The sequence below is a fragment of the Cydia splendana genome, chromosome 8 (genome assembly GCF_910591565.1).
Source record: "Cydia splendana chromosome 8, ilCydSple1.2, whole genome shotgun sequence".
In the NCBI taxonomy this organism is placed as follows: domain Eukaryota; kingdom Metazoa; phylum Arthropoda; class Insecta; order Lepidoptera; family Tortricidae; genus Cydia; species Cydia splendana.
The window spans coordinates 13,800,954-13,824,640 of NC_085967.1; the positions used below are offsets into that span (position 1 = coordinate 13,800,954).

The following is a 23,687-nucleotide window of genomic DNA, read 5'->3' on the forward strand; positions in this document are numbered from 1 at the left end:
TGTTTAATGAATAATGAAGTAAGTGGCACGTTGTTGATATGATAGCTTAAATATGCGGCTTCAAACGTTGGATTTTATTGATGGCCCAGTTAAATTAAGGGTTCACATCGGGAATGAGAGATAATAAGCTGGAAACTCGTATACACCTTCGTTATGACGTATTAAAGGTTCTCTTAAAAGTCGACGCATATATCGTGTGCGCGTCGGAAGTTATTCTAGGTCAAAGGTCATTATAATCGGTTTTTCGCGGATATCAAACTTTCTATAGCTCTAATGTTGTTTACATGTAGGTAAGAATTGTAGGGCATAAAATTTACGACGAGTTAGGTACCAATCATTTTTTCATACCATTAGCCGTTTTCAAGATATACGGCATAGAAGGCGCAGCGGCACGGAAAACGCACTATGACGCAAGGCGAGCTGGTAATCTGAGTGAGTGAGTGAGTGAGTGAGTGAGTGAGTGAGTGAGTGATACGTTCTATAAAGTTTTTTAATCGTTAAAATTACACTTATGGATCATTCATAGATTTTAAAACAAAAGTGGCCCCTCCTGTGGACATTAGTTAACAGCTTGTGTGTATATATGTAATGATTTTATGACATAGTTTAATACAAAAAAAGTACCCCTTTATTTAGTTTCATTAGGTTTAATCAGGAAATTAAGCTTTATAGCCTTTAACTTAAGGTATTTCTACAGGAAAGAGGTAGATTTTAAGTACTAATAATACAAGAAAATGTTTTCACATGCTTTTATTTAACTGCCGAAATCTTTATCTGTAGTTAAAATAGCGAGTTGAAGTAGTTTTCAGTTCATTCTTATTCCTTTTCTTTGTTAGAAAGTACATTATTTTTGTTCCAAAAATAGATTCCCCATCCTTAATTTATCCGGAAATGATATATCACATGCCCTAATATGCATAGCTTTAGAGAAATGATGCTTTAATTGAAGCGCGGCAGCGTCGAACTCCCCCCTCCCCCCCACTACATGTGCCGTGGCTCTAAATGCCTCCCGGTGAGAATCTACAAGACCAGCTAAGAATCAACTGTGCCAAGTTTCAGCGCATAGTCACAAAATCCAAGGTGTCGTTAACTATCAAACCAACTAATAGTACGTATGTCTGATCACTGCGCTTTCTGTGCCCTATATCTTGAAAAGGGCTAATCTCATGAAAAAATGTTCGATGCCTAACGTGTCACAAATTTTATGCTCTACAACTCTTCCCTACATGTAAACAGCGTTGGAGCTGTAGAAATCTTGATATTCGCGAAAAACCGATTTTCATGAACTTGAATAACTTGTGACGCGCACACGATATATGCGTCGACTTTTAAGAGAACCTTTAAAATGTCATAACGAAGGTGTATACGAGCTTCCAGCTTATTATCTCTCATTCCGAGGTTGACCCCCTTTTTAGCCTTAAGAACACTGGCCTATGATATTACGCAGGTATTTAAACTAAAATTTGGTTCAATTACCTTAGTCTTATAAAAAATGTAACAAAATTGAAGGTAATAATATTTTATACAATCTTGACAAAATGTAGAGCTTTCATAGTAGAGTAGGTGAATTTGTTATAAGTACCTAATATTACGGTATGAGATAAAGAAAGCTAATTATATCATTATTGTATACATAATTATAATACTAGAAACTAATTGAAATAATAAGAAAAAGTACTCAAAACAAGGTAAAGTTCTATTGAAAATCAAAGTCTCGCTAGAAACGAAGTGTATAACTGTATACCTGTTGGGTAGGTTAGAAACTCTTTTGTTCAGTACAGTGAGTATTATGAGTTTTAGTAAATTGATGCATAGTATAGGTTAATATGGAAATCGTTTTACTTATAATTATTTTAAATTAACATTTCTATTCCGATACTTTAAGTTAATCGTTATAGAGTACCAAGGCCCAAAAAGTATGCCATTTTAATCGGATGTATAAATTCACAAATTTTTAGATTTTATTAGGCGAGTACGTAAAAAGGAACCTACAATGGCTCATTACTTGAGTGTATTTAATTAATGAAATCGGGTCCCAATATCAGTGTGTTCAGGAATTCCGAATAGGTGTCTACTTCAGAATATCGAGTAATTTTGAAATCATGATAGAATCATTCATGGGTAAAGGTTTTCATTGGTCTTACTCAAGTGCAATTGCATAGACTCTACTCTATTCTAGTTATGTAATTATTGTAACATAGTGAACTCTACCCTCGCAGTTTTTGCTCTATTGCCAAAGTCCGTAGGTACTATTGGACCTACCTTACCTACTGGCGACAAATTTTATCGTATGCTATGCGATTGTGAAATACAGCAAATTTACTATTATTAAATGCGGTAGCTTAGAGTCATTATGATGATGCGAACGGTTTAGTCGGAACGCCGGTTGTTTGGCCTGTTCAGATTGTAAGCTGCCTATTACAAAGCTGTTTGTCTCCGCGTAGAGCTTGGCTTGCTCCTACTATAACTTGACCCAGAGACTCGCAACAAATATACGCGATCTTAGGTCAGATTTATACTAGCCCACATGTGCGTAGCGGTCGGTAAGTTCTGAATAACAGGTGTTAATCCAATCGCTTATGTCATCGAGTCAAACGCTGACTAACCAATATAAGTTCGCTCTCTCATCACGCGTAACTGTTACGGATCTGGAGGTTACATACATACGAGTTGGTCTGAGCGTTTGGCTCGGTTAACAACAGGAATGCGCGGCAAGTTAGGATCGTGAGCGGGGCGGGGTCAGTGACACGGCGCGGGCGCGAGTCGCGCCGCGGAATCGGCATCGCACTTATATCTATTACACTACGCACAACCTAAATAGGCCCCTTACCTACACAAACGTTCGTGGACTGGCGAAAGTAATTTGGCAAGAATAAATCACGTCCCGTATACCTACTGTAATTAGATAAGGTGCTGTGGATTAATTCCGAAAAAGTCCGCTCTGAACGTGAGTTTTAGTACTTACCTATGATCTCTAAATTCATAACGCTTGATGAGTTGATGACGAACAGATGACAATATCGGTTACGTTGCATCAGATATCGCTAAGCGGGCGACGCGAGGTGTTCAAAATATCTGAGCACAACCAAATGTTAAAAGAGTAAAGCGTATGTCACAGAGCGTTTGCAGATCATTTTGACTCCTTCACCTGATTATCTACTTCTGCTGCTGACTGTACGTGTCTCGATCATTAAGAAATTCAGCAGGCGACACTTTTATTCATATCATTTCAACGCATTTTTGTGGATTTGCCTAGTGCACCTTTTATTAGTGATTCTGGTTAATTTATTAATTAACATAAGATCAAGGTATTTTTGTTATTAAAGGTATACCCGTTAAAACATACAATTTATGAACCAAAATATCAAAGTGTTTTCTAAACTTTGTATGAAAACATCGTTCACCAAGCAGCAAAATCCAAATCTGAATAGGTATAACTACATAATTGAATGATAAAATTAGCATAAAACCGCTATCCAATCAATTCAATTGTTAACTTTCGTCTCAATATAAGTACATGACTAAACAATCCACTGTTACTAAGCAGCGTGCAGTTTCAGACCGAACCAGACGATCGCATAATAAGGCCGATGATGACTTGAGACGAGGAAGACGACTTGTCTCTCACGAACATTCTTATTGCGCATTGAGAGAAAGAGAAGTAGCAAAGCGCAGTGTTGTCAGTCGGTTTGCACATTCGATGCTAAGGGAAATTATAACATGGCGCACACGGCCTCGCCCCGCCTCGGCTACAATGTGCCGTCAAACCTCATTCCACCGCCCAGTTCCGCAGTTATTTTTACACAGCCCGACCTTTCGCACCGGTCGTCACTACACTCCAACTAAATTTATATTTATCTGCGCACTCACTTATACTATCGATCTATAATCACAATACACATTCGTTTAATTTTCAACGTTCGTATTTAGTAGCGTAGAAAAGATGTTAGCAGCAACATGCGAGACGACCGTTCATATCGGCCGCCGCGGAGGCAATGAACGCGGGTGGCGCGACGGCGGCGGGCGGCCAGTCAGCTGAGCGTCACGCCGCCGCGACATTGCAAGGTCCGCCCGAACCGCCTGCCGCGCCAGCCTGACCCACTGCGGCTACCGGCGCGGTGCTGGCAACCACCCTATGACAAACCACCATAACTTCGAATATCTCACCAAATAAACCATAGGTTGTTTTTGAAGTGACGCTAGGAATGTGAGCGGTGTCATGCCGGCGCGACACGTCACGTTGTGAATGGATCGTTGCGCATGCCCGCGATACACGCTCTTAATATTATTTTATTACTATATCGTTTACTTGATGTTATTATGTATCTTTTCATTACGCTATAACTGTGTAGACAGGTACGTTACGTTAGACTCATATATTTTATTCTACACCATTGAGAGCTAATTTTGTTTTACTGTTTGCGAGTTTTTATGTTTTGTGAGATCTTGTCGCTCTCGAGTCTCTAAACATTCCTGTGAATGAAATGACTAGGAACATGAACATAATATCCAGGGGTATATCAGAAGTTTGTGTCCCCCTGATTTCTTTGGTTACGTTTATTAGAACTATTTAGAAGTCTTTAGAGACATTATGATATTGTTGATTGTTTGGTAGAGGTGTCTAACTCTACCTTCCACTAAATAACCAAAAATATATAAAATAAATAAATATTATTGTGATTGGGTCTTTATCGAAAGGACGCGATTTATTCAGCTCTTTATTACTGAATACACGTGGGTGCGTGTTTGCGCAAAGTTTATTTTGAACTAACTACGACACACTTTTGTACATCGATATTTACCGATATAGTTAGGGAGGACCGAATGAAATTTAGATAGGTATCATAAAAGCAGCTCGCTTGTATTGTATTATACCCGGACAGGTGTTGTTTTATTATAAAGAACTACGCACACCCCAATAGGTATTGTTTTCGATAGGCTAAACATGAGTTGTATAAGGAAAGGCGTCGCCACTAGGAATAATCAATATTGCAAGCTAGGGGTTCGAATCTCATGGCGCCTCGTCGGCGCTGCACACTTGCGGCTAAAGTTGCGCTGAGCCCTCCCCCTCACCTCTCGCCCTGCACCCCTCGTACTAGAAAATTAGGTTAAACAGCACGCGGCAACCGGCTGCACACCGCGCCGGAAGAGGGGATTTTGGGCGTCCGCGGAACTGCGCTTCCAACGAATGCGGGACGGAGATGTGACTGAGTATTGATTGTCCTTCGAACCTAAACCAAGTTTCATGCGACGCAATAAGTCCGCATACATACCTCTATCAACCAATGTAGTTCGTACCCAACGGTTTTAACGCTCTTGGGATTAATATAATCGAGAATTATTAATTTATTAATTTTATTATAACAGACGCCTCATTGTCGCTATATAGACTACTACACTACCTAATACTGTCATTCAACTTGGTAGGAAATCCACATTGAAGAAAGAAACGTAATTAATAATTATAATATTATTATTTATTATTATTGAGAGCCCACTGTGTTCCATTGCTTGGCAAAGGCCTCCCCCCTCTTTTTCCACTCATCTCTGAAGTACGCACATGTCCATGAGCCTACGCTTGAGTGTCAGAGGTAGGTCTCCCTTCATCAGGTGTTTTATTGACCAATAGCTCTTCCAGGCGTATTAATAATTAAGTATACTGCCGCTGTCTTTTTTTTACTTCACAAATCCTCAAGTTTTTACTTACTCACTAAACATGTAAACTATGAATTGGGTTAGCGATTTGCTTACATTACAAAGTATGAAGACAAGACACCTTCCTGTACTGGCTGTACCAACAGTCCAACACAGTCAGTAGACACCAAGTAGTGTGTAGTAGTGACCAACAAAGAGTTTCCCTGTATTAAAAGAGGACAAATGATCAATAATAATCACAATAGTGCTGTTTCTTTGATAGCTTATACTGCGCAATTGTTAGGATTGTCATTGTCATTGTTGCATGGCTTTGAACCGATGGGAGGACGGCACTGTGGATGCGAGTGCGAGTCATTGTCCTTACCTAATTTAGAGGAGAGCTAGGCCCGGAAAACGATAATGACAGCAACGAAACATGGCACTTATTTTGATATATGTATATGTACTATATATCTGGAGGCATGGTAGTAGTAGTACCCCCGGCAAGACGAGCCAAGCTAAGCGCAAGGGCACTACCTACCTTTTCTCGAAGCACTTCGTCGTTTTTTGAACCCTCATAACTTGGGTTCAGATTATACCAGATTTCTAACATAAACGGGCACAGCACATTCACGCAATGTTGCTAACATAACGCTCGCATCGATCCACGATTCGCTGTAAACAAAATATAATATAGGTACCTACTTGAATACGTATCTACCTACCTGTTAGCGTCCGTAGGTTGCCAGCTTGCTAACTTTCCATTCGTCGGATGCTAGGTGGGTAAGCTAAAAATAGACGCGACACAATAAGCAATGCGCCGGCTAATCATTGGTTGATTTGTGAATTGTTTGAGAGGTACCTATTTTAGGTTTTTTACTCTACCATTTTTCCGCATTAATTCATGGTAATGTACATACGGGAATTTAGGAGATAAGTTTCGGTTTAATTAGTATATCTGCCTAATGATTGTTATCTGGTTGTTTGGAAATGGAACAAACATTACGTCAGATAACCTTGTCAGCAATTGGTGAAACTCGTAAGCATGTCATAGCTACGTTCTGATTAAGTATTTCAATTGGTCGTGCATGAATCACGTGATTCTCTTTATTCCTTAAATGTGATGATTCTAGTCTAGTATGACATTACATTATCGGTTGTCGATAAGGACCATACTAAGCATCCTTAATTATTATGGTGTAAAGCCTCATTGTCAATCTACAACAATACTTTCGTTGCATTGCTTCAGAAAAGCATAAGTAAATAATTTTTATTTCATACATTCATAGGTAGGTTTCATTTTAGGTAGGTATCTATGTAGTTGTTTGTCACAAGAATACACTGTAAAAATTAACATGCCTCAACATCATGTTAGTAGTAGGTATGTTGGGTCAATTGTACACGGTAACAGTACTTTTGTACAGGGTATACCCTACAGCCCTACACCTAAATGGAGATTTTTCTGATAAAAAAGTTATAGATCCCTTATTATTATTATTCATATACCTGAATTACTTACAATATAAATAATTCAACTTAATTTGCCGTCTCAGTATTTCATAATTCTATGTAAATGTAATACATAGGTATTCGGAAAATTTTACAAAAACACATGCAAAAAACCCGGCCAAGTGCGAGTCAGACTCGCACACGAAGGGTTTCGTACCATTATCTATAAAAACGATCACCCATCCAAGTACTGACACAGAATAATTAATAGTACTACCGTACAGAAAGGAAACTTCCTACAAAAACGAAGTTTGACAGCGGTTCAGGGTCGAATCATGCTGTCCCTTTCTAATATATGGCACTATCCCTTTCGGCTATTTAGGGTTGTCAAAAATCAAGTGATTATCTTATCTGTGGTCGTGCACGCAAAAGGAAGTCAAGTGGTGCCAACCCTAATAATTGCTCGGAGCAATGATGAGCCGAGCGGAGCCGAGTTTGACCGAAGTCAGGAGTTTCGCACCCCTGGTACTGACCCCGCCCGACGTTCCTTAACTTCGGTCATAAATCACGTTTGTTGTATGGGAGCCCCACTTAAATCTTTATTTTATTCTGTTTTTTAGTATTTGTTGTTATAGCGAATATAGCGGCAACAGAAATACATCATCTGTGAAAATCTCAACTGTATCACGGTTCGTGAGATACAGCCTGGTGACAGACGGACGGACGGACGGGCGGACGGACGGACGGACAGCGGAGTCTTAGTAATAGGGTCCCGTTTTACCCTTTGGGTACGGAACCCTAAAAATACGCGACCCGTCCAAGGTGATTTTGATTACTATTTCTTCGATGATAAAAATTAAATAACTTTCAAAAAAAGTAGAACCTAATAAACAATTGTAAGTAGGTACCTATTTTATTAGTCAAACCTTTGACAGAACTTATGACCTGACTAAGTATATTTCTATAAAAAAAAGTAGTGTCCGACCGAAGGTTCGGTTTCGGCCAGTTTCGGCCATAAAATCATGTTTCGGCTGTAGTTTCGGTTTCGGCCAAAAAACGGCCGAACCTTTCGGCCGGGCCGAAACTTACGAAATGGTACTTCGGACAAAGACCAAAAGTTCGGGAATAAGCAGGACAACAATATTAATACATATCTACATATACTGATTCATGTATAGGTACAGAAATTAATTGGTTTATTATAAAACACAATTCCACTAATGAGAGCGCCACTGGACGGTCGACGCAGTCTTAAGAGGCTGTCAATACCTATAACGCGCGCACTGTCTAATTGTATCGGAGTGAATGAGATAGCACTGTCGCACGTAGCCGTTGGCCGAGTATCAGCTCGGCCCGAGTCGAACGATGTCTTTTTCGCTATTATTCAGTCATTTTTCTATCTACCTCTAATGGCAAATTTTAAGCGAGGCTAAAGGCTACGCTCAACTAGGGCCGCAAAGTTGATTTTATTAATAGTTAATATTTTGCGAAGCTGAACAGCTGTCTATTGATTAAAACGAAGAAATAACCCTTAAAAGTGTCCCCAGTACAGTTTTTCATACGAATGCTCGACCTTAGCCTCACTTTTTACTTCAATTTACCATTGGTTTGTGTTCCACATGTCCTCTACTTCAGCGTAGCCTTTGGCCTCGCTGCGCCATGCTCGGCCTGCGGTCTCGCTTTTTAATACAATGGACATTGGTTGGAGGCTGTGCTTAACTACTTATCCTGAAGCCTGAAGCACGGCTTTGACTTCGCATGAAAGTGCGCCTCACTGGGGCACTTCGGACCTTTTTAGCCCAGGTGTAGATCGGTACCCGGCCTTGCGATATTGTAAACAAAAAATTTCGCGTATTTGCTTGACCCTGTATCTACATGTTAGCTTGACTGGTGAATGAATAGAGTTATACCAAGAAAATTCTGCAATGATTTTGATAGCATACGCAATGCTACTAGTGCAAATATTATTTATACGTCATAATTCCATAGAAGTTTTGACGTTTAAAGTAACACTTGCACTGCATGTGTTATCAAAATCGTTGCAGAATTATCTTGGTCTAACTCTAGTAATTTTCTTAAAAAACTGCTTAAGTAACATCAATTTCAAGGACATTGGTTGTTGACAGCCCCATAATATGTGTGTAAAAGCGGTTTTATGACAGCGGTCTACAAAAGTTTCGGTTTCGGCCGAAACTAGAGCCAAAGCCGAACATTCGGTTTCGGTTTCGGCAAAAAAACATGTTTCGGTCGGACACTACAATCAAGTTACGTCTGATATTTATGTGTAAAATGATTAGTTCGCTTTGAAAGGACATCTCTACATTCTCTACATTGCACCGCAAACTGCTACTAGCAAGTCATGTCACTCATGTCCAAGATTGAATATAAAATATTCAGTGTTGCCTTGCCTGCTCGTTGTAGGTACCTACCCAACTTTATCGCGCGCGATGCTTGATTATTATACTACCTATATATTCAGTTGTAAGTACAACATACCTATGTTTATATGTTCAGCGCGGCACCGCCGACGCCTACCTACGTAACACGTCCAGTAAGCAGTTTGTTGTGGGGCACGAGCGCCGATATCACGTTCTCGTTCGCCGCAGGTCGGTGGCATGCCGCCCGCCACCCGCCTCAGCCACCTCTGGGAATAATCAGTCAATTTATTTCCGTATCTAAAACCAATAGAATCATTTTAAACTTAACTTTAATTACAATCTCAAACAAAAAAAACAACAAACTGTTTGCATACACTTTACCCACTGACCCTTCTCTAATTTGTGCAAAATTCACATTGGTCAACAGCTAGCACCGATCGCAATCGCGGGATTCGCGGGCTGTTGACCTGCCGCCTCGCCGCTTAGTTTTCTACGAGCAATACGTTTTTCGCGTTAAATTAGCTTGCGAAATCCTTAGCGCTCTACGGTTGTGCTTATTTTCGTGATCAATGTTCAGGCAAATATTATTTTTTAGTGGGGTAACAATTCTTTTGGCCTTGTATCCTTGTAAAATGGCGCCTCGCCCGTCGTTATTATTATTACCGGAGCAAACTTCGTGACGGTCCGCACCCCCTCGCCTCACCCCGCGGATGCGTATCCGTCCGTTCCGTTGGATTGTCGCGACTGGAGTTTACGACGACTTGTCAAACTAGTTAGGTTATTCCGATTTATAAAGTGAAAATATGTATAAAAAAACATTAAAATGGGTGTATTTTTTACCACTTAAATAGTGAGTATAAAAGTTAGTGTGCAGTTAGTTTTGAAATTTGTGTACGTCAGTGTAAATGAAGTAACTGGGCGACTCATATGTAAAGACGCCATCTTTCTTTACAGATGTCAGCTGGGGCACAAATTCAAATGGCACCACAAACTACTGTCAACACGGGGCAGCCACTACACAATCAGGACTCCAATATGAGCACAGGTAAATTGTGATTTAGTGCTTCGTGTGCAGTGAAAAGTGGTGACGCGACAGTGCCCCCAGTGTTTACGATATGCCGGCCCGTTCATCAGTGTGTAACCTTTAGTCGCGAACTTATGAGGGATGAAATAAATAAATGTGGAAAAGTGCGATCGAACGAAGGACCGTGACGTCACATTGCTGTGTATTATGCCGGACAGAAAGCGAGAAAGTGTGGTTGTATTTCCTTCCGAGATCCAAGACTGTCGTGTGCCAAAATGCATGACTATAAAAGTGGAGCTATCATTAACCACGTCGGCCTACTGAGCTCCTTGTCAAAAAGTGAGTTCTGCCACCTAACCACTTTCTGTTCACTGTTTATGGAGATACTTTATACAAGTAATGTTTGCATGTCCAAAATTGCCATAGTAAGAGAATGTACCACAGTGTTTATGTCCAATTAATAGAAACAAGAGTGTTCACAGATCTGTTAGATCTAATTACATACTTTGATATATGTATGTACTTTGATAACTGTTGCATGTCCCAAACTCCATAGGAATCACAATATTTTTAGTTTCACTAAAATGGTCAAAACCATACCAAGGAGAATTTGTTACTGAAACCTGTCTAAAACAAGTCATAAATTTCAACAATATTTGTTTGAATGTGTGTGAACCATAGTTTGAATGTGGACATTCTACTTTTCAGGGTCATCATATAGTGATAAGGAAATTGATGCACTGACTCCTGAGAAAACGGCAGCTATGCGAGGCTCCACTGTAGGTCCAGGCATAGCGCTGGTCCCGCCAAGTGGTGCCACGCCAACAATAGCTGTACCTGAGAGGAAAAGGAAACGGAAAGGTCTGTATCACAAATTTATCATGCATGTATAGCAGTTTGCTTTTTTTAGAAAATGTTGAGACATTACCAATATAATTGCCGAGTTTTTAATAAAAATTTGGTTCAATATATTATATAGTTATTGCATTCCAAATTGGCACTGCGAAAGGTTTTATTTCTAAAAGTAACATCATAAATATCTAACAAACAAATAAATTGGTTTATTTTAATAACATGGTTGTAAAGTGTAATCCTTGTTTTGTTCAACCAAAATGTCATTTTAGTAAACATTCAATCAAATATTTTGCACAACAATCTTATATAAAATCGAAGGTATAGATATACACAGACAAACGGTCATATTTATGTATTACTTATGAGCCATTTTTATACTACTAATAAATTACTCATAAAAAGGAGGCCACTTGATAATTACATCTAGTGATGCCGCAGATGAGTTTATCTTAGCTACTTAAGCAAATTTATTCAATGTTTTTCAAAGATTAGCTCAATTATTTGACCCTAAAGCCTATCGGTTATGGATATGAGAATATAAAGGTATGATTATTATTCAATGAAACTTAAATGATATCTGTAAATAATTTCAGGTGATGAAGGTGTTGGCGGGGGAGGAGGAGTGGGAGCCAAGCAGAGGCACAACTCCTCGGACAAGAGCATCCGGGATCACCTCTCCAAGCACCCCTCCTCCAGTCCCGTGCGGCTCACTGGCGCCAAGTCCCCCTCGCCTCAGGGCGGCAATTATCCTATGGTGAGTTTTCCGCCATATTATCTTAGATTATTAATATTTGTAGTTTAATAATCAGGGACATATTAACCTAGTCCCACAAGCAAACTCTTTATGGGTACTTAAACAACAATTAATATTATAAAAACGTGTAAAAGAATAGTTACGTTCATCATACCAATATATTCTTTAGTTTGATATCCATAAACCCGAAATCAAGGCTTTAGATTTTTAGCCTGGAAATATTTTTAATGAGACAAGAATGAACACAGCTTGTATAATAAAATTGCTTCATGAAATACGCGTATATATGTGGCTAATGATGCCTTAACCCCTGTAATATAAGCTTAACTATAATAGCAGGCTCCAGTGATCCTGACTGTTATATCAAAAGTTGTGTCTCTCTGACAGTACCCACCGTCACCCTCTTCATTGCTGCCTTCGGGAGCGGACTTTTTACGTTCCACCTCTCAGCAGCGGCCTCACACATCTGTTAAACAGGTTAATACTGATACATTACAATCATAATACTTTCTTGAAATAACTTTCCATACCTACATACCTATCCATCAGTGGCGCGGCGTCAAACGTATCTTTCGGTAACCCACGTGTTAGGATTTGAAGCTTATGTTTTTAATTAGGCTATGTGTTATTATTTGGATTGGACACCTCGCCACTACGTCTACTATCCATTATCTATTTCCTACTTAGTTTGTCATAGATCCTTGAAATCCTTGAATGTGATTCTTATTTGTCTTAGGTTCAAACTGAACTGACATGCCAGAGGATACAAGAGTTAGAAACTCAAGCGTCGTCTGACTTAGAGCTAAGGAATAATAGAATAGAAGAATTAACAAGGAGTAATGAAGAACTGAAGCATCAGGTTCAAGCGCAGAGCAAAGTAAGTGTAATTTAATGCATTTAATTTTTTTATACATATGGTACTGCTCTTATAGCTATTTATTTCTTTCATCTTTATTGCACATAGGAAAACACTTTGTACACAAGGCAAACTTAATGCCATAAGGCATTCTCTACCAGTCGACCTTTAGGTAAAGCAGATAAGTTGTAGTGTAGGTGTGTAAAAACATGTGGTATTATACCTCAGAAACAGTTTGTTTTGCGAATATTCATGTGAAGTCCCTTTCATTAAGACTAAACTGTATGAAAGATTGACAATGATTACTGAGGTCCACTACTTTAACTAATCATGTTATTATTTTTGTGGGTTGTTAGTTTCCGGTTAAACTAAAAATAACACGTAGAAAATCTGGTTAAATTTTGTTACAGGTAATAGAGCAACATAAGTCACACATTAATAAGTGTATAGACGTTGTGAAGAAACTATTAAATGAGAAAAGCACTATAGAGAAGAAGGAAGCCCGGCAGCGGTGTATGCAGAACCGGCTAAGGCTCGGCCAGTTCGTGACGCAGCGCGTCGGCGCCACGTTTCAAGAGAATTGGACTGATGGATATGCGTTCCAGGAATTAACGAGGTGATTGTTCATTGTCTATTGTGGCTCATATAGAAATCTTTAGGTTTTTCCTGTACCCTAATTTTGAGTTGAGTTTTGATATTTGAGTCGTACTACTTCATTCTGTATAAGTGGAAAACTATATAATTTTGCTACCGTTTAGTTATCAAGCCAGAATCTTAAGAACCGGAGTTCTTACTCCTCCTCTATCCTCCGGTATCCTCTTGGATACCTACATATTTCCTACAGAAATCCCATTTATGTAGTTTGATTTCGAAACACAGCTTTTCACTTTCATAAGCTGTCTCATGTCTAATCGTGGATTCAGAGAAACTTGAACAGACGTTTTATAAAAACCCTTTGCGTAACCAGCAAATAAACGGTAACCGCGTCACACAATTAACCAAATCGGCTAATCGAAATATCTTACGTACAGGCAGAGTAGTACATCTGCACCCGTTTTGTGACAGGCGGCAGGAGGAGATCACGGCGGAGAAGGAGGAGATCGACCGGCAGAAGAAGCTGCTGCTGAAGAAGCGGCCCTCCAACAGCGAGGGCGGCGGCGGCCGCGGCAAGCGCACCGCCAGCGCCGCGCCCTCCACGCCCCAGCCTCCCCCGCTGCACAACGGCACCGACGCGCCCACCTTCCTCAAGCCCGACCCGCTGCCCAGCATGACCTGGCAGGAGTACTACGAGGCCGACGAGATACTCAAGGTACTACACTACACTCCACCACACCATACCGCTACATTCATCCTCATTCTATCCTGACCAGTTTTGGCCCTGAATTTGTACTGGTCGGTGAAAGTGTCTTTCGTGAGAGGCCTGGGGCCCGTTTCCCTTTCTAACAAAAGCTGTCAAAAAGTGACTTCCACTTGTATTACAAGTTACAAGCTTTTGAGAAACGGGCCCCTGGACGCTACATAGTAGTCGGTACACACCGTTTTAAATATACCATGCCATTGACAATCTCAAATTAATGTTATGTTATCCACCTTCTGCTGCGCCTGTTTGTGCTTGCAACAGTGAATTCATGAATACTTATAAATGTTGACTATTGCTAACTATCCTTGAAGAGGTCTAAATAAACTGGAAGAATCACAGTACTGGCTGACCCTTTACTTAAAGCTAGACTATGTCAAGCAAGGCAAACGAGGCTTTGTGCTAGGATATTTAAAGGACATCGGAGCATGATCCTAATAATTGTGAAAACATAATTCGTCGTTCATAACTAATCTGATTATTTGCAGCTGCGGCAAAGCGCGCTAAAGAAGGAGGACGCGGACCTGCAGCTAGAGATGGAGAAGCTGGAGCGCGAGCGGAACCTGCACATCCGCGAGCTCAAGCGGATACACAACGAGGACCAGAGCCGCTTCTCGCAGCACCCCGTACTTTCTGAGCGGTGAGTTCTAATTCTAACGTACTTTTCCTTTTTAGCGTCGTGGGAATACAGTTACTCATCGTCCCCCTGGTCGTGCGGACCCATTATGGAGGGTATGTGGGATTCACCTCCCGGCTGTTTCTAGTGAGAAAGAGGCGGTCAAGACGAACCACTAAACCCACACCGGTGTTTCCGCAATGTGCCATTTGGAGTCGTCATGGGGACGCGAACATTTTACCGCAACGACAGCTTTGTGCCACCTATCCGTGCTTAGCTAGGTATCCACTTATCCAGTGAATGACCAAGTTTGAGTGGAACGCTAATACAATTTGATCGTTAATTAAGTGGTAGTGGTGTGTGGACGCCGAGACCACGCAGACGTCCCATCACCTCGGTTTAGTGTTGATTCAAAGACAGGATATTTTGATTAATATAGAAAGGAAAACTCAACACTGAGGTCTGTGTTTAACCCTGGCGCGTTAACTATATTGTATTTCGTAAACTAAGTTGCACACAGTCTTAGAAATGTCGTGAGAAAATTAAACTAGAACTTTTTGTGCCCGCATTTGTTATTGAGCATTTCTTTCTTACGATTGCAACTGGCCGTAACCAAAACGGGAATTAGGAAATGGTTAGGTTATCGTAACATGATAAAGAATGTAGCTGCCTAACAATAGAAATTGGCATATGATAAAGCGTGACTTCACTGCTCTTACGTGCTATGCGGGCTGCCCCAGTAAATATTTCTGAATACCAAAACAAGTCTAAAATAACAAAAGTCATAAAGCATGCCAACATTAGGTTTCTACTTTTCATTTTAGCTATATAAACATTGTAACAAATATCTCATATTATTAAAAGTACTTGAGCTAGACATGATCCTTGAAGAGTATTAATTAAAGAAACAAATGCAATGTAGATAATTGAGCATTTAAAGTTAGCTTGATGCATCATAATTTTTCATTACTCGTGTCTTGTTTACAATCGGCCGTGTGCTGTACGTGGATGGAAATAAAGTCGCGAAACGTTTTGCGACTGCATCTAATATTCGCCGCGTAGATAACAGTATCCTTGAACACCGATATGCGGTTGTTTTGATAAGGAGAGCGTTGCACTGAACATTAGGAATATCTATTTCACTGATGTTTATTCACTTACTGAAAAAGTTATTAATGCATAAAGAGGTAACAGACAGACAGCTACTTTCGTATTTATAATATTAGTAGGGATGGTGTTACCCCCCTATTTCACTCTTCTTCTCCCTGCCCTTATCCCACGTTATGTGGGGTCGGCACAACATGTTTTTCTCTCCCACTCTCCTCTGTCTTTCGTCACCTCAGCACTCACTCCTTTCTTTCTCATATCCTCTTTCACACAATCCCCTATTTCACTAAACTTAGCAAACAGACTAGGTCAAAGCCAAAAGGAAGGGTTTATCATTTAATTACTTGTATTTATGTAAGTTAAATTCTCAAATTATATACCGAATCGATAGCCGACGCCATACTCGTGGTCGATATTTACAAGTATCACGTCTATAAATAAACAAAGGCGAAAGTTGCAAGGACATGAGTGTGTTTGGAAGCTGGGCTGGGGTCTGGCTAACGTATTTGCAAACACGAGGCTGCCCTTTCTCTTGTCCCCTTTTCTGATCTACATCGTTCTAATGCTAGTTACGTATCATAAGGAACAGCATTATTTATGATTTATTGCAAAGTATCCAAGAATGTAGACTAAATCACGTAGACGACTAAGAGCTTTATTTATTTATATTTGTAATTGAGTCGTAGATTACAATGATATGAACCTACTTTTAATTTTGACCACGTTGCCTTCATTGTTGGAACAGATGAAGTTACCAACTTAATTATCAACGCAATACATAGAGCAATTCACTTTTACCCCATACTAAGTAGTAATCTGGTAAAAGTAAAGATTGGATTAGCAACCTAGTCCTGATTCAGCACTAACTTCAAAGTTAAAGGAGACCTGGCTATCCTTTAATTCTATTCATCATTTCAGCCTTTTGTCACCCAGTGCTGAGCATAGGCTCTCTTCATGTATGTCACTTATTTCGGACCTGTATCGTACAGTCATCATTTTAAAATGAGCATGCAATATTGAATGAGTTATTCCTGTTCCCAGGTATCTGCTGCTAATGCTGCTGGGCAAGGGCGGGTTCAGCGAGGTGCACAAGGCCTTCGACCTGCGTGAGCAGCGCTACACGGCGTGCAAGGTGCACCAGCTCAACAAGGACTGGAAGGAGGACAAGAAGGCCAACTATATTAAGTGAGTCCGTATGAACGACACACCACATGTCTTATCGGTGTCATTACTGAGCAGACCTCACAATATGTGTAGTTCAGGTTTATGGTGACGTTTATTTTTTTAAATACCTTAAGTTTGAAGAATGCAATGCATGCTTTAAAGTCTTTGAAGTTTCATATTATCTAGGTTTTTTTTTAAATAAATATTGTCTATGTATGTATATTTGCGTGTATTGTTTTGTCTGTAATATCAAATTATCTTGCTTTTCTAAAGATAACAAAATAGCTTTTTGTTCTTGCCATAGTTGAAGAATCAGTTAGAATTAGTTTGAAGCTGCGTAATAATAGCGCAACTGCCTTCCATCTTAAAATCCCTTGTACACACAGCTGCAAAAGAGAATACCCAGTTTGATTGGAATTCATTCATAAAGTGGGTATGCAATATGCACTTTTGCAGCTCGCTGTACCTGAAAGTGACCCGAATGAGGAACACATCATTTGAATAGAGATTATTTTATTATAATTGTCTGTATTTTTTGAAGTGTATAAGCAACAATAAGCATTGTATGACGCGAAGATTGATTGTTGTTGTCTGTTTTGACGAGTTCCTTAGCAGTCTCCCATAGTAACTTGAATGATAAAATACGTGCATTGTTGCAGACACGCGCTGCGGGAGTACAACATCCACAAGGCGCTGGACCACCCGCGGATCGTGAAGCTGTACGACGTGTTCGAGATCGACGGCAACTCCTTCTGCACCGTGCTCGAGTACTGCAACGGCCATGATCTCGACTTCTATCTCAAACAGGTAAAAGGCAGCTCTTTGTCAGCGGTTTTGGTGGTGTTTGCATTGGACAATTTTACTTTGCGCGTCATGTGCGATCGCATAACAAACATCTGTAAACAAACTGATTTCTTGGAAAAGGAGACATAATGTATGTACATACCGTGATAGGCCGTGATTGGCCTCCGATGCTTCCTTTCGGTAATAATGGAAGTACTTTTCCTACGCTGCAAGCACCGTCGTAAAAAGTGGAGATGACACTTGATAATAGGATCATCGGAAAACAAAAGAAAGCGTCCTTGCCGCGTGCACCAACTGGAAAATACCATGACATGGCCCATAACTAGTTGTGTGTATTAAATGTCTATGTATTGCCTACGTGTCTAGTAGAATTGCGGTCTTTAATTACGATACGACTTTATTCACAACAAGACCGTAATATTTCTTTATACGATATACAATGTTCTAATTGACAAAATCGTTTGTTCAGCACAAGACGATCCCGGAGCGAGAGGCGCGCTCGATCGTGATGCAGGTGGTGTCCGCGCTGAAGTATCTGAACGAGATCAAGCCGCCCGTCATCCACTACGACCTGAAGCCCGGCAACATCCTGCTCACCGAGGGCAACGTGTGCGGCGAGATCAAGATCACGGACTTCGGCCTCTCCAAGGTCATGGACGAGGAGAACTACAACCCCGACCACGGGATGGACCTCACCAGCCAGGGCGCGGGCACTTACTGGTCAGTATTCAGCTTGTTTAGTGTTACACCACTTTCGGGTACACTTACATCATTTTGGGAAACCATTTCTCAAAAACATCGTCTTCAGAAAACTGTTGCGTATTTGTTAAGGTGTTCTATAAAGTATCAAAAATATTTTCAATTTTTACTACATGTATTTGGCTGCTATTTAACTGATCACCAGATTTAGTAAAATTTAATAACAAAAAAATATAATTTACCACCCTAAAATAATAAATGATCACCAAAATTATAACACCATTTTAATGTGAAATGATTACCAATTTTATTACATTTTACCATCCTATTTAAGGAAATGATACCAAACTAATCATTATTAACCCAAAAATAGTAAATGATTACCAAATTTCAAACCCCATTTTAATGTGAAATGATAATCAAATTTTTACATCTTGCTATCCTATTAAAGAAAATGACACCAAAATAATCATTGTAAACCTCGGTTGTAAACCCAAAAATAGTAAATGACCAGCAAAATTAGAACTCCATTTTAATGTAAAATTATAACCAAATTTTTAAATCTTGCTATCCTCTTAAAGCAAATGACTCCAAAATAATAATTGTAAACCCAAAAATAGTAAATGACCACCAAAATTGTAACCACATTTTAATTAAAAATGTGCAAATATTTAATATACCTATCGTTATCCTATTAAATTAATTAATCTACTTCGTCACCTTTTTCTAGTAGCATTTCTTTTCTGTAAGGGTCGCAGTTCAAACCTAACCTAACCCACTTTTCTAGTAGCATTTCTTTTCTGCAAGGGTCGCAATTAAAACCTAACCTAACCCACTTTTCTAGTAGCATTTCGTTTCTGTATGGGCAGCAGTTCAAACCTAACCTACCCTACTTTTCTAGTAGCATTTCTTTTCTGTAAGGGTCGCTGTTCAAACCTAACCTAACCCACTTTTCTAGTAGCATTTCTTTTCTGTAAGGGTCGCAGTTCAAACCTAACCTAACCCACTTTTCTAGTAGCATTTCTTTTCTGTAAGGGTCGCAGTTCAAACCTAACCTAACCCACTTTTTTAGTAGCATTTCTTTTCTGTATGGGTCGCAGTTCAAACCTAACCTAACCCACTTTTCTAGTAGCATTTCTTTTCTGTAAGGGTCGCAGTTCAAACCTGACCTCACCCACTTTTCTAGTAGCATTTCGTTTCTGTAAGGGTCGCAGTTCAAACTTAATCCACTTTTCTAGTAACATTTCGTTTCTGTATGGGTCGCAGTTCAAACCTAACCTAACCCACTTTTCTAGTAGCATTTCGTTTCTGTATGGGTCGCAGTTCTAACCTAACCTAACTTTTACCCACTAACCCACTTTTATAGTAGCATTTCGTTTCTGTAGAGGTCGCAGTTCAAACCTAACCTAACCTACTTTTCTAGTACCATTTCGTTTCTGTAAGTGTCACAGTGCTAACCTAACCCACTTACGAGTAACTGATAGCAGTTCAAACTGATAGCAGTTTAACCTACTTTTCTAGTAATATAACGAAATGCTACTAGAAAAGTAGGTTAGGTTAGGTAGGTATGCGGTGCGGGGTTTCCTACTAGTCAAATCAGTTACTTTTTTAGAACTGTCAAAACGATTTGCTAATATGGAATTTATATGAAACATTACATCGTGACGTCACGGTCAACTCACCTACCGTTTATATTTCTATCCGATTTATTAAATAGAACTTGTGTTTAAAAATAACTCCTACCTGTGTTATTCTAATAATTATCTGGTGCTTTATTTCATGCATGGTGTAAAATATTTTTTTTTTAATACAGTATAATACCCTAAAGTCCATTTCAATAGAACTTGCAAACTATGTACTTAAACAAAGGACGTAACTTTGTTATGTCACTGTTTCTCTTTGAATTTTCACATCATCTCATCAAACACCATTGAAACACATACACTATACACTATTAAAGCGGTCGTTACCGTAAAATACAACAATATATAACTGTATCTTGGATATTTCAATAAAAGTTTAAAATGGTTTCATAAGTTAGGTTATTAGGCCCTGATGTAATGACGTTTTTGTTTCTTTTACATTCTACAATTGTCTATGATGGGTAGTGTTGTGACTAAAGTTGGTGATATACTCGTAAAGCCGCTACACACTACCCGACTCACAGTATAGTCATACTTTGAATGCAGTTTTGTTTCTTTTAAAAAATAAAGGATGGTCTCCTTTAAGTAAAATGAGCCAGCTTAAGGATTTAAGATAGTTTCCCTCCAGGGCCCGACTTATCTTTCCACCCTGTATAGTTCGTTTTATTTTAGCATTAAAAATAAGGTAAACAATCTTTATGTCTTTGTTTTTGATTGAAAAACACATTTTAAAAATAAGTTACGGCAAATATGTAACAATAATGAATCCAATACGATCATTTATATTCTTCTGCTTTCATAAGTAATAGTTACTGATTTTTAATAAGCGTAATTAAAAGACATGTCAAGATGGCTTACCTTCTTTCAAGTTCTTTCTAATGCCAAAAAAACGACTTATGGGTGCGACGCACCAAGGTCGTGATGCAGTGCGATAGTGTGTTACGGCCTTAAGTAAAGGACTAAGTGAGACTCTTGCTCATCACTAGTAAATTCATCATTCAGAGACAATTTCAATATGGCGGTTTGTTTACATAGTTCCCAAGTTCTATTGAAATGGACTTTATTTTGGCATCAGTTTACTTTATTTGGTAATATGTATACAGTTTTTGTAATCATAGTGGTTTATTTAGGGTAAAAATATCGCATTAATTTGGTCTTCAAGATTTAGTGATCATTAATGATTTTTGGTGATCATTCAATATATTTGGTATTTGAATACAATTTGAAGTGCAGTCGCAATTAAAAAGGTGGTACTTTTGTATTTTTAGGCCTTATTATTTTGGTGTTCAGTATTTTTTTTTGGTAAGCATGTTTTTTTTTTATTTAGGGTACCAAAGTATTTTTTGGTGGTATTTAGCCATTAGCCATTATATTTGTAGCCCATGGATTTCCTGGTTGTTTCCTGTTCAGTTTAAAAGTTTCTTTATTACAATCACCACAATGTTATAATATTGTCAGCCCGCATAATATATTCATTTAAGAATAGTATTAAGTCAGAAGGTCAATACCTATACTGATGTGAATTGATTTCTACTCTTAGGTATTTACCACCCGAGTGCTTCGTCGTCGGCAAAAACCCACCAAAGATCAGCAGCAAAGTGGACGTGTGGAGCGTGGGCGTGATCTTCTACCAGTGCCTGTACGGCAAGAAGCCGTTCGGCCACAACCAGAGCCAGGCCACCATCCTGGAGGAGAACACCATCCTCAAGGCCACCGAGGTGCAGTTCGCCAACAAACCCACTGTCAGCAATGAGGCTAAGGTGAGTAAGAAGTATCTTTATTTGTGTATTGTATCATGGGAGAAGGAAATAAATAATCTATACGGCACAAATTTGACGGGGTCAAAAAATAATAGCAGGTATTAAAAGCTATAATTTGTACCCATAAATTATAGCTTTTTTTGGCTCTTATCTTGTGATAGTTGTGATTGTCTCTGTAGGTAGTTAGTTTAGTTTATGTTTACTGCTGGCGCAAATTTTGGTCTTTATTGAACACTGGCATTCAAACTTGAAGTTAGCTTCCTCATTTTACTTTATGAAACATGATATTACATTACGAACATTTCTACCTGACTAATTCCTATATATATCCGCTTTGGCAACATAACTAGACCATTATGTTGCCAAAGCGGATCCTACATTCCTTTAAGATGCAATCAGGAAAACGTTAAGATGACCTCATCTTAACGTGTTCCAGTAGTAAATCAGAAGTTGATCGTGTGTTCTCGTTCGGCAGAGCTTTATCCGCGCGTGCCTGGCGTACCGCAAGGAGGAGCGCATCGACGTGTTCGGGCTGGCGCGGCACGAGTACCTGCAGCCGCCCGTGCCCAAGCCGCGCGGCGCCGGCGCGGCGGGCGGCGCGGCCAGCGCGGGCGCCACGCTGGCGGCGGCGCCGGCGTCCTTCAGCGCCGCCAACATGTTCGCGGCCGGCTCCTCCTCCTAGCCGCGCCGCCGCCGCCCCCGCCACCCGGCGGCGCAGTGACGAGAGGCCGACACCAGGCACCGGCACCGGCACCGGCACCGGCAGTGCGTGTACAGTTGTCGTGCCGAGGGACCGAGACCGACACCCGGCTACCGCGAGTGCGTGTGCGTGTCGCCCGAGGACTTTTGATAGACTGTACTTTTTAGTTTTGAACTTTGTCAGTTAATATTCAGAGTTGTAAAATGACTAAATATCATTTACGGATTAAATTGTTTAAGAATTATGCTTACTGTTGACTGTATTTATTGAGCGGGTGATAAAATGTGATTCTCCATTTATGAATGGGTTTGTCCTTTTATCACTAGAGAAGAAGAAACCTTGGGACTATCCCTTGCATATTATATAAGTTATCCCTATTAAAAAAGTTAAAAATATTCGGGAGACTTTTATTTACCTTCCGAGCCGATGTTTTCTGCTGTGGACGAGATCCCATTATGTAAACTAGACATCATATGCATCCGGAATACACTGGAAGGACATGGTTACAAACGAGACGTTGCTAGAGATCGGTCAGCTGCTAAAACAGCCGCTCCTATACGTTTGCATTTGTTTAACATGCACGCCCCGCCCCGCTGCACATCAACTCTGGCCTTACACTAACACTCCAAGTCAACGAGCCAGGTGAAAATGGTGAAATCTGTTCGCCACTGACAACTGCCAGGGTTGCGGTCGTGTGGGGTACGGCAATCCCGCATAAACCCCGTGCATGTACTATAGGGGGCAGCATAGGAGCCGTCAGATTTTTGGCGCGAGGCGTAAAAGTGTCGTTTATGCTTCGGATGTAGCCCACAAGATGGCAGAACCTACTTACTATGCACAAGGAAACATACCGACGAGAACGGTAGATGGTAGCACTTGCTTTGACG

General features: G+C 40.0%; 1 protein-coding gene across 10 annotated transcripts in view; it reads left to right on the top strand.

The window, feature by feature from the left end:
• LOC134793125 (serine/threonine-protein kinase tousled-like 2) overlaps positions 1–23,195 on the top strand; it is a 46,695-nt gene extending 23,500 nt beyond the window's left edge. For 5 of the 10 annotated variants that reach the window (XM_063764678.1, XM_063764673.1, XM_063764676.1 and 2 more), the window contains 13 exons: positions 10,416–10,506; positions 11,194–11,346; positions 11,934–12,094; positions 12,482–12,571; positions 12,831–12,971; positions 13,361–13,566; positions 14,016–14,259; positions 14,796–14,947; positions 17,072–17,215; positions 17,854–18,001; positions 18,468–18,718; positions 21,881–22,100; positions 22,576–23,195. In XM_063764678.1, coding sequence (XP_063620748.1) covers positions 10,416–10,506; positions 11,194–11,346; positions 11,934–12,094; positions 12,482–12,571; positions 12,831–12,971; positions 13,361–13,566; positions 14,016–14,259; positions 14,796–14,947; positions 17,072–17,215; positions 17,854–18,001; positions 18,468–18,718; positions 21,881–22,100; positions 22,576–22,782 — 2,208 coding nt within the window. In that variant the 3' untranslated portion in view covers positions 22,783–23,195. The other 5 variants (XM_063764682.1, XM_063764680.1, XM_063764675.1 and 2 more) reach the window with 5 other exon arrangements.
• The last annotated feature ends 492 nt before the right edge of the window (positions 23,196–23,687 follow it).